This window comes from Mus musculus, chromosome 17, assembly GCF_000001635.26.
Source record: "Mus musculus strain C57BL/6J chromosome 17, GRCm38.p6 C57BL/6J".
NCBI classification, from domain to species: Eukaryota; Metazoa; Chordata; class Mammalia; order Rodentia; family Muridae; genus Mus; species Mus musculus.
In genome coordinates, this window is record NC_000083.6 from 35240436 (window position 1) to 35256074 (window position 15639).

A 15639-nucleotide genomic window follows, 5' to 3' on the forward strand; every position below is an offset into this window, starting at 1 on the left:
TTAACGAGGACTGTCAGCATGGCCATTTTGAATCTTCTATAAAGTCTTTGAGGAAACCACACAGCTAATGGCTCAGCCAGGATTGTTTCTGTCCTCTCTCTCCTCCCCCAGTGGAGGGTGGAACTTCCCATAGTCCAGTAGCAGGAAGATGTGTTATCACTGATGCCAAAGGGACAATATTATGATTGGTGCAAACACAAGTCTTCATTTGCACGAGTTTGCTGTTTGCTGTGTTTGGTGCAAACACCCTTTGCTGGCTGTAAAGCAGAAAGTTTGGCTCACTTGGGTCAGCTGGGACAAACCTTACTATGCTACCCTCCACAATGTCACATTAGGTCCAGTAACAGGAAGACAGTGGCTAAGAGCCCGCCAACTAGGTCACTAGGAGAGTTCCTGGAAACGCTTCAAAGCTAAAGGCCCAGGTACCGCACTTTCTGGAGCTACAGTTCGTAATAAGTTACCAGGGCCGAGGAATTCCCACTCCTCTCTGATTTATACAAAACCCGCCGGCCTGCTGCTTAGGGCTGCCAAATGCGGAGGGATCAAAAGCTACCAAGCCCCAGCCCAGAGAGCTTATGCGTTGAGCAGGACACAGCCAGCTGGTTGGCAACACTGATACTTAGTGTTACTTTGTATTAATATTAAGTGTCCTTAATAGGGAAAGCCCGAGCTTGTGTTTATGTAGCAAGGCAACAGGACAACACTTCTGCTATATGTAACATCTCAAAGGGAATACCACATGGGGGGAGGGGGATGTCCAGGCTGAATAATGGAACTGAGATTATTCTGCTGCTCTAGTTAGCAAGAATTATGGAAAGGTGCATAACCTCAAACCCCACCATTTATTTAGCACCTAGACAGAATGTAAGCCTCCATCTTTCGATATAATTTTGGGTAAATCCTGCCTATTCTCTGCACGACTGTAATGGGCGTGGTCACGTGTCCCCCTCCCCTCCAGCAGAGGCCCGAGTTAGCCGCTCTCGGGTCACCTTGACTACGAGGCTAAGGACCCCGTGAGAAACGCTTCTCATTCGATCGCGGAGTCCTCCATGCCCACAGAGAGGTGCCCAGGGAGAAGCCTGGCGTGGCAAACAAAACTAAAGTAGAGCCGACCGTCGGAGGGTGTTGCATAAGCGTAGAAGAACAAAATGGAGAGCTCTGCGGGGGAAGACGTGAGTTTCCTGTCGCGCTCTTGCTACTGGCGACCGGAGGAGGCGTCGTCTGAAGCTTCATTTCAAGTGGGCGTTCTGCAAAGCCAGCCGCGGAGCGCGCGCGGCGAAAGCCTGCTTCCGGCTCCTTGCGCGTGCGCCCTGGCGGCCGGGAAGGCGGGAGGCCGGGGCGAGCCTGGAACCGGAAGTGAAGGCAGCTTCCCGCCTCCGTCCCCGTTGCTGCCGCCATACACGCTCGCAGTGCTTAGGTAAGCTTTGGCCCTGTGCACCATCCACCGCCATCTGCTTCTCCCGCGGCTCGCCCCGCCGCGCGGGTCCCTGATACCCGGTGCCGGGCCGGCGCCGTGGCCGCCGGCGCGCAGGCGGGCGTCCAGTTCTGTTGTCTTCACCCCTTTCTGAGAGCAGATCTTGGCGGGGAGCTGGGAGACAAGGGGGGAACGATCCAAAATGGTGGCCTCGGCCGCCATTGTGTCTCCGCGCTTCCTGGGTGTTCCAGTGGGTCCTCTGCCCACCCGGGGCCGCGGCGGCCGGAGGCGGCGCCAGGAGGAGGGCGGGGCCCCTCGCATCTCCCCTCCGGGCCTTTTCTTGCTCGCCCAGGGATGGGAAGATCTCGCTCCGGGGCCCGTCCAGCCCTTTGACCCCGCTTTCGCTGCCTTATTTGGAGCTCTCTGTGAATGGCTGCCTCTGTGCGTGGCCGATGGTGTCGCGCACTTCTGGGGAAGCTTTTCCGAGAGCACTGCAAGGCGTTCCTTTCTAAGGCCACCCGGCTCACACTCTTAATCCTGCATCGTTCTCAGCTGTGACCTTAATTCCTTAGTGCGACTTTTAAAATTAACTTTGGCAGCGCTGAGCCGAACCTTGCGGCCTCTCGCGTTACTAAGCAAGCACTGCCATTGAACTGCACACACCCATCTTTTTCAAAACAAAAAAATTTTTTTTTTCTTGAAATGGAGCCATTCATACACTTCCCACCCTCCGCCCCGCACCACCCTCCTTCCTGCTTCTGTTCCCCGGTCCAGGTGTGCGCCGCTGGGACGGCCACTCGGGGGTTTCTGAGCAAGAGAATAGCGGCAGCCACATGATGTTTGCATTTGGGAAGTGAGCGCTCTGCGCAGTGCTGACCCTTATCTATCACCCTTGACTGATGGCTGACGTTGGGGATCACCACCGTGAGGTGGCAGGAGAAAGCGCAGTCTCTGTCTTCCCTTGTCCTTTGTGTCTCAACCCTCGTGTGAGTCGTTAGTCACGCTCATTTTACTGCGGTCTCCCAGTTGGCTCCTGCCTGTCGAAGTGTGTGTTACAAAGTCTGGTTAGCGGTGGAGCCCACTCTGTCTCTCCCGTCTGGTGTTCCCGTTTCTTATGTCATGAGTCTCTTTGTTAACTCTTCTTTCGGGACAAAGGTTTCACAGTTTAGGGAAGAATAGGACGGGTGTAGGGATCGACGAGAAGTGACGAGTCCATTCGTGACTGATGAGTTTTTCCGGTTTTTTTGTTGTCCCCTCTCCCAGCTCTTCTGTCGGAAACTGGTGTCTTTCCCCTTGCTGTTCTTCAACCCCTCTCTTTGGCCCTTGCTTCCTCACCTGCTCTGGGACACCTAACTCAAGAGACCTCCCTTCTCCCCCTGCCGGCCCAATTATGGCAGAGAACGATGTGGACAATGAGCTCTTGGACTACGAAGACGACGAGGTGGAGACAGCCGCTGGGGCAGATGGGACCGAGGCTCCCGCCAAGAAAGACGTCAAGGGCTCCTACGTCTCCATCCACAGCTCCGGCTTCCGAGATTTTCTACTCAAGCCAGAGCTGCTCCGGGCCATCGTTGACTGTGGCTTTGAGCATCCATCAGAGGGTACATTTTATTGTTGGGTGTAGAGACCTTATTTAGCACCTCTGGTGCAAGAAAAGGGAGGTTCAAGTCTAGGGTCATAGGATTTGAATTTATTTGGGATAGGCCAAGCTCTGAGAATGTACCCAAGACGGCAGCTGTAGAAGAGGCTTTTGTTCTCCGTTAAACAGAGGGCTGCCATTTGTTCTGTGCCTGGCTTTTTTGCTTGGTTTTTGTCTTTCTGACTGTTCGGACTCCCAGAGAGGGCCTGGTTGGACCTTTAGTTCCCTTCTTTTGGGCCAGGCCAAGTGTCGTTTCCGGAAACCTTAACGATCAGGATGCTGGCTTCTGTGGCTTCTGGGTCAGGTACCAAGTCCTTCATTTTGTTCAAGGTTGCAGGGTTACATGACCCAAAAGCACAGCAACCTATGTAGGAGAAATGGCCTGTGGCAGTCGAATTCATAGATTGTTGCGGTGTAAGAAAAGTAAGTTTAGCCAGGAACGTGGAAGGTGAGCTGTTGGTAGCTTCACGAGGGTTCTTTCTTAGCGGAACTGGGGAGCTGGGGTAGGAGGGTTTGACTTGAGTGTAAGAGTGATGAGGGTCAGGGAAAGGATGGGGTCTGAAAGGTGACAAGGTGACATATGATGAGTCGGCTGGGGAGAAAGGGGTTTGGCACGGTGCAAAAATGTCTCTCCTTTCTCCTCCTAGTCCAGCATGAGTGCATCCCGCAGGCCATTCTGGGGATGGATGTCCTGTGCCAGGCCAAGTCAGGCATGGGAAAAACAGCAGTGTTTGTCCTGGCCACACTGCAGCAGCTGGAGCCCGTTACTGGGCAGGTATGTTGGGGGCAGTGCTGGAGAGGGTGTGGAGATTGAATCACCAGGAGGCCGTTTCTGGCTCCATGTGTTCTCAGCTGGTGTCCTCTGCAGTTCAAGGGGAATGTTCGCCAACATCACTGACAAGTTGCTGGATGCTCTTGTGACGAGGGGCTGACTTTACTGTGTCTGTCTCCATTTGCTCCCTCAAAGGTGTCTGTGCTGGTGATGTGTCACACTAGGGAGCTGGCTTTTCAGATCAGCAAGGAATATGAGCGCTTCTCTAAGTACATGCCGAATGTCAAGGTAAGGGGGGAAAGAAACCTGGGACAGGAGGCTGTGGGGAGACAGGCACTGGGAGGGAGGTTGGCTGTCCTCGGGCATCCCTGTGCTGTCAGTGGTGTGGTCACATGAGAGACTTCAGTTAGTGCCACACCCTTCTGTGGCTGCCCTTCCAGGTTCCATACTGTGAATACACCTGTGTGTTCCTGAGAGTTCGTAGCTTTAGGTGATACCACCGCAACACTTTGTGGTTAGTTGGTTTTGGTATTGCAGATTCCATTCCAGAGCCTTGAGCTACTATGTGTGGGACTGAGCCACCCCTGGGTCCTTTGTTTTTATGTTCACGACTGTCTCTTAACCACCACGTTGTCCTGGTAGGCCTTGAACTCACCTTAGTCTAGAGATAGGAGGCCTTGAACCTGAGGCTCCTGCCACAGGTTCCTGAGTAGTTGGGGCAGGCCTTTGCCACCTGGCTTGGCCAGAGCCTCTGTTCTGTTCTCCTGAATTGCTTGGTAGATTGTTTGAGAGTTGGGTTGTATGTGGCAAGAGGAAGCTAGATGCTCTTAAAACAGCCCTGGTGTGGACTTTAACTCTAGAGTGGTTAAAGCTTTCCGGGGGTCATAACAAGTGGCCTGTGTCCTCTGTGAAGGAACGTGGTGTGGCCTCACAGTTGGCATCCTTTGGAACTTTTGAGATTATATATTTCCATGCTTGGGTGAGTGGCCTGCTGGGTTTGAAAGGCCTTGTAAGCTGGCCCTGTGAGTAGAGAGATGTGTGCAGACTTCCTATTCTGGTTAGGGTGGGGAAAGAGCAGCTTGGATCAGTCTGGGCTGACCTTTGAGTCAAATCCACCTTCCTCTGCCTCTACTGGGATTAAAGGCGAGCATCTCCACAACCGCCCAGCATGACAGATTTAAAAGGGGGAATTCTAGAAGAAGAAAAGGAAAGGCAGTATGTGCAAAATGCTAAAGGAGGCCAGAGATCTTGTGATCTCTGAGGTTTCCATTGCTCGGCATAACCAAGCATTAGACATTGTTTTCCTAACCTGTCTGTGTGCAAGCTTACTGGCCTCTGAAACATTTTAGCGTATTTATATATCTTTTTCCTAGGATTTTGAAAATAGTTTGTAATCTGGAGGCATTGTCTATGTCTGTGTGCCTGTGCCTCTGGCTGTATGTCATTATACCTTGCCAAAAAACTAATAGACTTTCAGTTCCTTGGCTGACCGGTCCCTTGTGGTGGATTTAATAGTTGGGAACTGAAGCTGGATCAGTGGCTCATTCCTGTATTCCCATGGCCTGGGAGGTTGAGGTGGGCGTTTGCTGGAGTTGAAGGCTGCCCGGGGCTAAGGTCTCAAAACAAAGAGGGAGGGTGGCAAAGCTGCAGTCCTTCTCTGCAGGACCCACAGCACCCTTGTGCTACTCAAAATGCTCTGAGAGTTGGGATCAAGTCTGAGGTTGGGTTTGGTGTAGGAGCCTGCAGATTAGCTGGTTAGGTCCCCCCCCCCATCATAAAATCAGAATCATCTGTACTTCTCCTTGGCTGTGCAGCACAGTGTCCTCTAGGGGGCTGTCTAGTCCCTCCCTTAGTTTTAGCTCGCTTTTCCCTCAGTATTTGTAACTATGTCTGAAAGCTTAACTGATACCAGTAAACCATCGTGAACAGGAGTGGAGTGCTCCTGTGTGCATGTGTTAGCCATTGTGGTTCAGGATTGAGAAGAGGAAGAGGTTTACTGTAGAGTAAGCGTCCTGGTTATTTCTTTCCCCTTGAAATTGGACAAGTCCACGTGTCACAGCTCACACATCCAGCACTCACCTGGTGTCACAGCTCACACACTCACCTAGTGGGTTGCACATGGTGTGACTTTTATCTCAGGCACCGAGGAAGCAAAGGCTCCAGGCCAGGGAGACTGTCTGACAGTTCAGTTAGGAAAGCTTGCTTGTGGTTTGATCGTTGGGTGGCGCCTCACACTTGCTGGTGGCTTCTTGCTTTCTTCATCTGTGTAAGGAAGCTGTGACTTTGGAGTCACACGTGCCTCGTTGTGTAGATCAGCTAGGGCTGTGCAGAGCGATCCTGTCGTGGAGTTTGAGTGGAGGCGGAGAAGCTGAGTGTTCATCCCTTCCTCCATCCCCCTTGGCCCCCTGGTGCTGAGGGGGTCGCTTTGTTTCTTATGGGAGGCACAGGAGCCACTGCAGGCCTGAAAGCTAAGAGTTGGTTTACAGTCAACCACAGAATGGACACACTGGTATTGGCAAGATGGCCCACTGCCTTTAATCTGTACTTGGTGCCAGACAGGCTGATCTACAAAGTGAGTTCTAGGCCAACCAGGGCTATACAGTGAGGCCTCTCAAACCAAAGGGATGGGGGAGAATTCTGGGAGACTGGAACATTGTCCTTTCTCGTGGTTGACAGGTGGCAGTGTTTTTTGGCGGTCTGTCTATCAAGAAGGACGAAGAGGTGCTGAAGAAGAACTGCCCACACATCGTCGTGGGGACTCCTGGCCGAATTCTAGCCCTGGCTCGAAATAAGAGCCTGAACCTCAAACACATTAAACACTTTATTTTGGACGAGTGTGACAAGATGCTTGAACAGCTCGGTGAGTGGCGGTGCCCAGGCCGCAGCTCAGGTGGTTTGGGGAGCAGCCCTTTGAGCCAAATGATGTATGTTTGACATAGGAGCACTTGTGTGCAAGGACGACCCTTATCTATCACCCATGACTGATGGCTCTGGGCCTCCTTCTCTTCCCCTGGTGCTGTACAGTGATGCGGTGTGCTCAGCCCTGCGCTCCTTCCTGTAGCAGGGAACTGAATGTGCTGACGCTACAAGTCCTCACCACCACCCTCTCCTTAGGGATGGACCATGTACTGGGTGTTACACAAGAGCAGCAGGTGCCTGCCCTTGTATCCCAGTATAGCATGCGTGATAAGGATGAAATTTCATTAAGAGTTTCTTTGGGGAGTGCTAGAGAAATGGCTCGTTAGTTAAGAGCACTTGGCTGCTCTTGCAGAAGACCTCGTTTCATTCCCAGCATCCATATGAAAGCATATAACCACTATACATAGCTCCGGTTTCCAGGGGTGCCTGAAACCCTCCTTTGGCTTTTTTGAGCACTAGGTGCATTCGTGTTGCTTAGATGTACATGGAATGAATATAAATAATAACATAACGGAGCTCCGGGTGCTAGTTTTGGCACATGCCTTTAATCCAAGCACTTCAAGAGTCTAAGGCAGGCGAGTCTCTGAGTTGGAGGCCCATCTGGTCTAGAGTCAGTTCAAGGATATCCAGGACTACACAGAGAAATTCTTGAAAAAAAGGCTTAACCTGCCTTTAATCCCAAGGGCTACATATCGAGCTCTTATCTTTAAAAGAGGTGGGGGAGAGAATTGATTCTGTTGAGTTGGGAGAGTAGAAAAGAGTGTAGCTCTAGAGAAAAGTCTTTACAAATGGCCTTTGACTGTCTCAAGATGGCACTCTGGTGGCATTAGATCGGCTGTATATGTCTCATGGAACAGGGTATGTGAGGCGAGAGGTGAAGGTGGAAGGCACAGTGGACTGGTGTAGAGATTAAGTTCTGAGATGGGCGTAGGGAGAGCAGCAGGAAAGGGCCTTCAGCGGTATTTTCTTGGAGACTGTATGTATGTATGTATGTATAGGTCTTCTTGTGTAGAACTAGTTGGACTGGAAATTATGTTAGAAACCAGGCTGGCCTCAAACTCAGATTTGCTTACCTCTACCTCCTGAGTTCTGGGATTACAAATGTAAGTTGTTTTTTTTTTTTTTTTTTGAGTCAGGGTTTCTCTGTATAGCCCTGACTGTCCTGGAACTCACTTTGTAGACCAGGCTGGCCTCGAACTCAGAAATCCGCCTGCCCCTGCCTCCCGAGTGCTGGGATCAAAGGCGTGCACCACCATGCCCGGCAAGTTTATTATTTTTAAGTGTGTATGTGTGCATGCATGCTTGTGCCCATAGAGGACAGAGGAGTGAACCGCCCTGGAGCTAAGTTACAGGCAATCGTGGGAACTGGGAAGCTAATGTGGATCTCTGTAAGAGCAGCAAGTGCCCGTGGCTGCTGGACCGTTGTCCAGCCTCATACTCCATATTTAAGGGCTTCTGTCCCCTGAGCCTCTCGTGAACTTTTTCCCCACTTTGTAGATTCGGTCATATTTCTTGTCAAAACAAGAGTGGAACTTGACCCCAAGTCTTTTTCTAAGCACATTCTTTATTCCATGCTGTTACTAGTATACACAGCTCCTGGGCCTCCTAAGTGCTGGGATTACAGGCATGTGCCACGAAGCCTGACTCGTTCCTGAGATCATGGAACCGCCACATCTCTGCAGTGGCTCCCCTCAGAGTTTCATTGGCCTCACCAGACTTATGTCACAGACTCACTTCTTCTGTGTGTGTGTGGTTTTTTTCTCCCCTGCAGACATGCGTCGGGATGTCCAGGAAATTTTTCGCATGACCCCCCATGAGAAGCAGGTCATGATGTTCAGTGCTACCTTGAGCAAAGAGATCCGCCCAGTCTGCCGCAAGTTCATGCAAGATGTAAATACCCTTCTACCTTCTCTCCCTCCACTCCCCGCCCGCTGCCTTCTCCCCCTCCTCGCCCTCTTCCTCCAGACTCCCTTGTCCTTCAAGCACCAAGAAGGGAGCTTGTGCCCGTCTGGGAGCAACAACTCCTTGAAGAAAAACACAGAGGCAGAGACAGTTAGCGATAGGGTCTGCGCGTGCCAGGGAAACTCCGGAAGACTTGGTCGGGTTAACGTGAGAGCGGGTAGTGTTTGACATTTTTTAATCACGACATTTTGAACCTCTTCTCCCTTTGGGGGTAGGGCAAAATTTTGTGCCCTACCACCCTCCCATCGTCTCCTACACACCCCCTTCAGCCACGCAGCCTCCGGGTGGCACGGAGCTTTCAGCTGGAGCCTCTGCTCACCGAAACTCTACATGTCAGTGGCAGGAGAGCGAGAGAGGGACAGTCAGGTGCAGGGCCTGTCCAGAAGAAGAACAAACAAACAGCACCATGAATCGGCCCTTCCCAACCTCCAGGAGCGGGGGCCTTTGGCACCTCAGCCCCCAGTCCCCTCCTCCTCCCCACCCATACCTCCTTGCGCCCATCGGAGCCTTGGTTGATGTGAGCTGGCAGCAGAGAAGCACTGAGGCACGACGGCAGAAGGCAGACCTGCGAGCAGCGGATGGCAGCCGCGGAGGCCACGGGAGCCTGACCAGATGCTGAGGACCAATCCAGCCTCTTTTTCTGTTCCCGGTTTTTTCCTGAAACTAATGTGCTGTACCCCATTTTCCCCATACTTGTTGGGGGAGGAAGTGTCCTGAGTGGGGTGGTGGATTTTTTTTTCTCTCATTTTTTTTAAGTTGAGGGTTATGGGAACTGTCGAATGGGAAGCTGTACTGACAAGCGACCACGTGGGTGTCAGAGCTGAGACTGAGCAGTGGGTCCTTCCACCCCTCCTGGGCCCTTCCCTTGAGAAGATGATGGCTTTCTCTTGGGCTGGGCTTGGGGCAGAATTAGGCAGCTGTGGGACTTATTTGAGGAGCCTGTCTTCCGGAAGAGGTTTCTGTGACCCTGCCTTGGTCCCTGGCTCTGTGTGGAGAGTGGGAAGTCCAGCCTGGGGTTAACTGTCGCAGTGTTTGCTCCTTCCTTCCCTTCAAGGGTTAGGGGTGGGGACGCTTATTTTTTATGAAATGTAAGGTGATTTCCTTTCCATTGCCTTTCCACTTTTGATGCTAAAAGATTGATTTATTAGAACTGAAGAGAAAAACAGTGCAGCCAAGCAATAAATCTCACGGCTGCTGCCAGGAAGGAGATGGAGAAAGGAAGAGAAGCCATGCCCTTTAGTTAGGAGTTAGTTAGAAAGCAGGCAGGCTCAGTGATGGAGGTGTGAGGGCATCTGAGGGGTTGGGGACTCAGGGTCAGGTCAGGAGGAGCTGCTTAGGGTATTGCCTGATACCAGGAGAGCTGAGAAGAGGGCAGGCTGTGCTGAGTTAGGGCTCAGAGAGGTGACCTGGCCTGACCTGGCCTGGCCTGCCTGGCCATGGCAGCTGTGGGTGAGGGAGGCTGCATTCTTGTTGTCTGGGACCATTGTCCCCGACCCCACAAATGTAGATGGTTTTGACTGAATTCAGAGGCCATTCTCTTCTAAAGCTGATCTGGTGGCTCAGAGCAGGGTGTCTCTCACCTTGAGCCGTGTTTGCTCCTCTTTGATGGCATTTTAGAGAATGTACTACCTCAGCCACCTGGGAGCTGGGGTCAGTGAGCTGCTGATGACTGTCTGTTATAGTGTCCATTGCAACCTTCTGGTCTTGAGGACATTTGCTAAAGGACAGCTAAGTAGGGCGGTTGTCCCTGTCCTGTTCTGGTGACATTACTGCCTCTCCTGGGTGTTCTGGCATGCTCTCCCCTTGAGCACCATGCCCTGTTATCTTTCCTCCATTTCCACCTGGCAACTGGCACCTTGCTCTGTACAGAGCTCCCATCTCTAATCATTGTCAATTGGGCTTAAAAGTCAATTGATGTGGATGCTAACCAGATCTAGCTGGAAAGAGACCTCAGCAGAGTCTTCTTTGTGGTGGGGAGGGGTTTTCAGTCTTCTCTCTCCTCCCCATCCTTCCATGGGGTGTATTGGAGATCAGCGTCCTCCACCCCCCCAGGTTTAACCCCCCCACTCTGCCCTCCTCCTGCCCCCACCCCTCCTCCCCCTCAGCCTATGGAGATCTTCGTGGATGACGAGACCAAGTTGACGCTGCACGGGTTGCAGCAGTACTACGTGAAACTGAAGGACAACGAGAAGAACCGGAAGCTCTTTGATCTTCTCGATGTCCTCGAGTTCAACCAGGTCAGTATCGAGGGTCTGTGTAGGCGAGAGCACTGCAGCTGTGGCAGAAGCCTGTGTAGAAGTAGCCTGTGATTGACAGGCCGTGTAGGTGAGGAGGTGAATCGGTGGATGGAGCAAGTCCCAAGTGGAAGTTGGGTAAGAGCTGAGGTAGAGTACTTGATGACGTCAGTAAGTGGAGCAGAGCTCTGCAGGCACCTGGCACTTGCCTAAGAGCTGTGGGGCTCTTGGTATTGGAAGAGGATCCTTTGGTTCTCTAGACTGTAGTTCTCATTCTTTTTTTTTTTTTTTTTTTTTTAAAGATTTATTTATTTATTATATGTCAGTACACTGTAGCTGTCTTCAGGCACTCCAGAAGAGGGCATCAGATCTTGTTACAGATGGTTGTGAGCCACCATGTGATTGCTGGGATTTGAACTCTGGACCTTTGGAAGAGCAGTCGGGTGCTCTTACCCACTGAGCCATCTCACCAGCCCTGTAGTTCTCATTCTTAACATGTTGAGAGGTGGCCTCACCCTTGTGTGCTGGTCTTGTGGGTTTGAGGTCTTGTGTCCATGCAGCTCAGAGGCCAGGATGTTCAGAAATTAAGGCCTAGATGTACATGCAGTCAGGTTGAAGGGCAGAAAAAAAAACATTGTGAAAGGATATTTGGGTTGGAGTAAGGGACGGAGGAATTCCTTTAGAAATTTTGCCAGGTCTGGGAGGTGGTAGCACATGCCTTTAAACCCAGCATTCAGGAGGCAGAGGCTGGCAGCTCTTAAGTCTACAAAGTGCAATGCAGGACGCCAGGACTACACAGAGAGGGGCTGCCTTGAAAAGCAAAAAGCCAAAGTTCTGCCAGGTGTGTTAGCAGACATCTTTAATCCCAAGCAGTGGGCAGAGACTGGTCGATCTCTGTGAGTACAAGTGGGGCCAGCCTGGTCTCGTGTTTCAGGACGACTAGGGCAAATAGAGAAACCCTGTGTCAAGCTTTCTGCTCTCCAGAGAATGCACATTTGAGTTCATAGCCCTGTCCATGTAACTGGCCCCAGGGCATCAACAAACACTCCTGAAAGTGCACTTGCCAGACACCCACAAAACCACACACACAGAAATCTTCAAAACTCCAAAAATCAGATTTCTGGGGCTGGGGAAGTGGCTCAGAGGTTAAGAGCACTTTTGTTCTTCCAGGAGTTCCCAAGTTCATTTCTCTATGTCAGCTCCCAGTCATGTAGTTACAGTGGCGGAAGAAGATGGTCCAATGTCCTCTGCTGGCCCTCCAGGCACCAGGCACACATGCACAAGTGTGTGCAGGCAAACCCCACACACTTGAACTTAAAAAAACAAGACTGATAAGCTGGTGCATACATCATCATGCCCGTGCTCCCTCAGGTGGTGATCTTTGTGAAGTCCGTGCAGCGCTGCATCGCCCTGGCCCAGCTTCTAGTGGAACAGAACTTCCCAGCCATTGCTATCCATCGTGGAATGCCCCAGGAGGAGAGGTGGGTTGGAGGCGCGTGTGTGCCTGCCCGTCCATCTGGGTCCTGTCCTGTGGAGGAGGCAGTGTGGAGAGAAGAGAGTCTCAACCCTCTCATTTACTCTCACAAAGGCTCTCTCGGTATCAGCAGTTCAAGGATTTTCAGCGGAGGATTCTTGTGGCTACCAACCTGTTTGGCCGAGGCATGGATATTGAGCGTGTGAACATTGCTTTCAACTATGACATGCCAGAGGACTCGGACACCTACCTGCACAGGGTAAGCTGCCCGCCCACCCCACTTCCCGTGTGTGCTGAGCACCCCCCCTCTCCTTTGTCTTCCCTGGGAGGCTTGCAGTCTAACCCTTCTCCTTCCAGGTGGCCAGAGCGGGCCGGTTTGGCACCAAGGGCTTGGCCATCACATTTGTGTCAGATGAGAATGATGCCAAGATCCTGAATGACGTTCAGGACCGTTTCGAGGTCAACATCAGCGAGCTGCCCGATGAGATTGACATTTCCTCCTACAGTGAGTACCACCTATGTGTGTGTGTGTGTGTGTGTGTGTGTGTGTGTGTGTGTGTGTGTGTGTGCCTGCCTGTGTGCGCGTTTCCCATTTTGTATCTTACTGTGACTTTTTTCTCCAGTTGAGCAGACACGGTAGAGGACTCGCGTGGTCAGTCTGCTGTAGAAGAGGACACGGGTCAGGAGGAGACACTGCCGCCCCACCCGACACCGACGCCTCTGCCCACCCTATCTATGCTTCTCTCTGCGTCACCACCACTCCTAAACCTAGTCCTGATTTATCAGAGTTGTTTGTTTGTTTGTTTTTGTTTTTTAACAAAACTAAGAATGAAACAACCGTGTCTGTGGTGTCTGTAAGTGCTCTGTTCATGGCTTGAACCAGGGTCATTCTGAGGGCCGTGAGCCGGGTTGTGGGGCAGCGTCATTGTCTTCTTTCTAAGGTGGCTGTGGACAGGGAGGCTGGGACACTGCTGGGGCCCGGAGGTAAAGAGAGCAAGCCCCACGTCCTGGTACCTCAGCTCCTTCAGCTGAGTTTCTTGTATCTCCCAGGTATCTAAGCGGGGCCTGGTAGGCCATGCCTGAGCGTGTGTGCACAGGCATGTGTGCACAGGCGTGTGCGTGCATGCGCATTCACGCGCGCGCGCACACACACACACACACACACACACACACACACACACACACACACGCATACTGGCAGCTTAGCTGTGTAAAGAGCCTGGAGTCCCTAGCTGGACTAAGTGTCAACCAGGGCAGGGGCTGGAAGCCTTGGGAAGCTGTGGAGAGGTCTGGCCTGCCTTCCCTTTCTGTTTTTGGTCTGAGGCTCAGAAGGTCATAGGTGAAGCCCAGGCAGCTTCTTACCTCAGCCGTGCATCTGAGGTAGAGCGGGCCTGTTGCAGGATTATCTTGGGGTTCTTGGCAGTGGGGGGGCCGGAGGTGGGAGGTGAAAGTAACAGACCTGAGCTGCTGCTCCCTGGAACCGGAACCGCCTCTCTGTAGACCTTGATTGCACTTCAGGGCCAGGCATTGCTAAGGCACCGGCCCATGGGCCCCCTGCCCGCTCTGACCTGACAGGCTGGAACTTGTGTTGCTGGCTTGAGATCTCAGATCCATACAACTGCAGTTGCACCCTTAGCCTCAGCACAATTGGGTGTTGTGATGGATGCCATGTGGGTGGGCGTGCCTCAGAAGGGGTGGATGGTATTACTCCAGGTCACTTGGGGGAGACACCCATTTCTTCAGACATGCCCCAGAGCACAGGCCTCTGCTCTAAGGTTTGAGCAAAAGTCTCATTCATACCTTCTGTGCCCCTGCCTGTACCTCTCTATGCCTCCCTGGGATAGCAAAGAGGAGGTTGGTCTCTGCGCCGAAGAGCTTCCCCACAGTCAGGGTCTCATCAGGCGGAACTATACATACAGCCAAATGCTTCAGTCTCCGTTTCATTCTTTGTTTTTATTTTCAAAATAGTTTATTAAGTTTTGACAGCATCTATCTAAATGCACTAAGTGTGCATTGCCTATGGTGGCCAGCAGAGGGTGCTGGGTCCCGAGGAGCAGGTTACCAGGAGCTGTGAGCCACCTGACTTGAGAGCAAGTGCTCCTGCCCCTTAGCCCTCTGCTCCTGAGATCCTCATTTCTGAAGAGATCTGGCCACCACATCCTGGTGGGAAGGGATGGATGTTCACAGAGAAAGCCAGAAGACTTGCTAGGTTTCCCCACTCAAGACAATTACCATTAGGGTTCCCTTTGCCCAGTCACGTGTGCTGGATAGTTTTATATGTCAACTTGACACAAGCTATGTCCATCACAGGAGGGAACCTTAATTAAGACAATTCCTCCATAGGACTGGGCTGCAGGCAAGCCTGTAAGGCATTTTCTTAATTAGTGATTGTTGGAGAAGGGCTGGTGGTCCTGGGTTCTATAAGAAAGCGGGACTGGGCACATTCTTGGAAAGGGGAGGGAGGATGGGGAAGGAATGTGTGAGGAGGGGACTAGGAGGAGATGGGGTGCTGCAAAGTGAATACATAATGGAAAAAATGAAAGGGCATGATGGTGCACGCCTTTAATCCCAGCACTTGGGAGGCAGAGGCAGGCAGATCTCTATGAGTTCAAAGCCAGCCTGGTCTTCCAGAGCTGTCAGAGAAACTCAATCACAGCGGTGGGGGTTGGGGGAGCAGGCTGAACAAGCCAGTAAGCAGCCTTCCATGGCCTTCACATCAGCTCCTGCCGCTAGGTTCCTTCTGTGTTTTGACTTCCTTCAATGATGGACAGTGATGTGGAAGTATAAGCCAAATAAATTCTCTCATCCCCAAGATTCCTTGGTCATGGTGTTTACCACAGCAATAGAAACCCTGTGACATGTCACTGTGAGGTTGGTCCTCACACAGTACAGTCTCCATAAAAGCCCTAGCAAGCAAGAGGCCAATGTCTAACAGGAGAGTCCAAGATTCAAATCCTATAATCGGTGCAACCCCTTAACTCTTCCAAAACACCAAAACAGCTGCTGCCCTCTTCCAACTATCTCTAGAAATGTTCTTGCAGGTGGCAGCTGCAGTAGGAGCTAATGAGCCCCCAGATCTATGTAAAAACGAATCAGATGGTGAGGCTGGAGAGGTCACTCAGTGGTTAAGAGCACTGGCAGCTCTCGCAGAGGACATGAGTTTGGTTCATAGCACACACGTGGTAGCTCACAATCATCTGTAATTCCAGTTCCAGGGGAGGGATC

General features: G+C 51.9%; 1 protein-coding gene and 4 non-coding genes across 6 annotated transcripts; all 5 read left to right on the forward strand.

Annotated features, from left to right (window-relative positions):
* The first annotated feature begins 1310 nt into the window (after positions 1-1310).
* Ddx39b (DEAD box helicase 39b) lies at positions 1311-13272 on the forward strand. 2 transcript variants are annotated; one of them, NM_019693.3, is made up of 11 exons: positions 1311-1417; positions 2678-3015; positions 3701-3828; positions 4021-4113; positions 6502-6685; positions 8516-8634; positions 10812-10943; positions 12312-12421; positions 12529-12673; positions 12772-12919; positions 13038-13272. In NM_019693.3, exons 2-11 carry the CDS (start codon positions 2805-2807, stop codon positions 13052-13054), a joined length of 1287 nt encoding a protein of 428 aa, NP_062667.1. In that variant the 5' UTR covers positions 1311-1417; positions 2678-2804; the 3' UTR covers positions 13055-13272. The 2 variants fall into 2 exon arrangements, with proteins under 2 accessions (NP_062667.1, NP_001239386.1); NM_001252457.1 differs by lacking the exon at positions 1311-1417 and adding an exon at positions 2382-2400.
* On the forward strand, positions 2243-2319 carry LOC115488830. Its single transcript, XR_003952424.1, has one exon. It is a non-coding gene; the product is annotated as a small nucleolar RNA SNORD83 (small nucleolar RNA).
* Mir6975 (microRNA 6975) lies at positions 3640-3700 on the forward strand. Its single transcript, NR_105941.1, has one exon. It is a non-coding gene; the product is annotated as a microRNA 6975 (primary transcript).
* Positions 6740-6815, forward strand: Gm25128. Its single transcript, XR_003952425.1, has one exon. It is a non-coding gene; the product is annotated as a small nucleolar RNA SNORD83 (small nucleolar RNA).
* On the forward strand, positions 10854-10970 carry Mir8094 (microRNA 8094). The gene has a single exon (NR_106169.1). It is a non-coding gene; the product is annotated as a microRNA 8094 (primary transcript).
* Positions 13273-15639: the final 2367 nt, after the last annotated feature.

Bases quoted from the DNA above. Each gene is read 5' to 3' on its own strand.
- Ddx39b (NM_019693.3), top strand. From the start codon at position 2,805: ATGGCAGAGAACGATGTGGACAATGAGCTCTTGGACTACGAAGACGAC. The intron at 4,114-6,501 runs GTAAGGGGGGAA...CGTGGTTGACAG, and splicing joins AGTACATGCCGAATGTCAAG to GTGGCAGTGTTTTTTGGCGG. The intron at 12,674-12,771 runs GTAAGCTGCCCG...TTCTCCTTCCAG, and splicing joins CGGACACCTACCTGCACAGG to GTGGCCAGAGCGGGCCGGTT.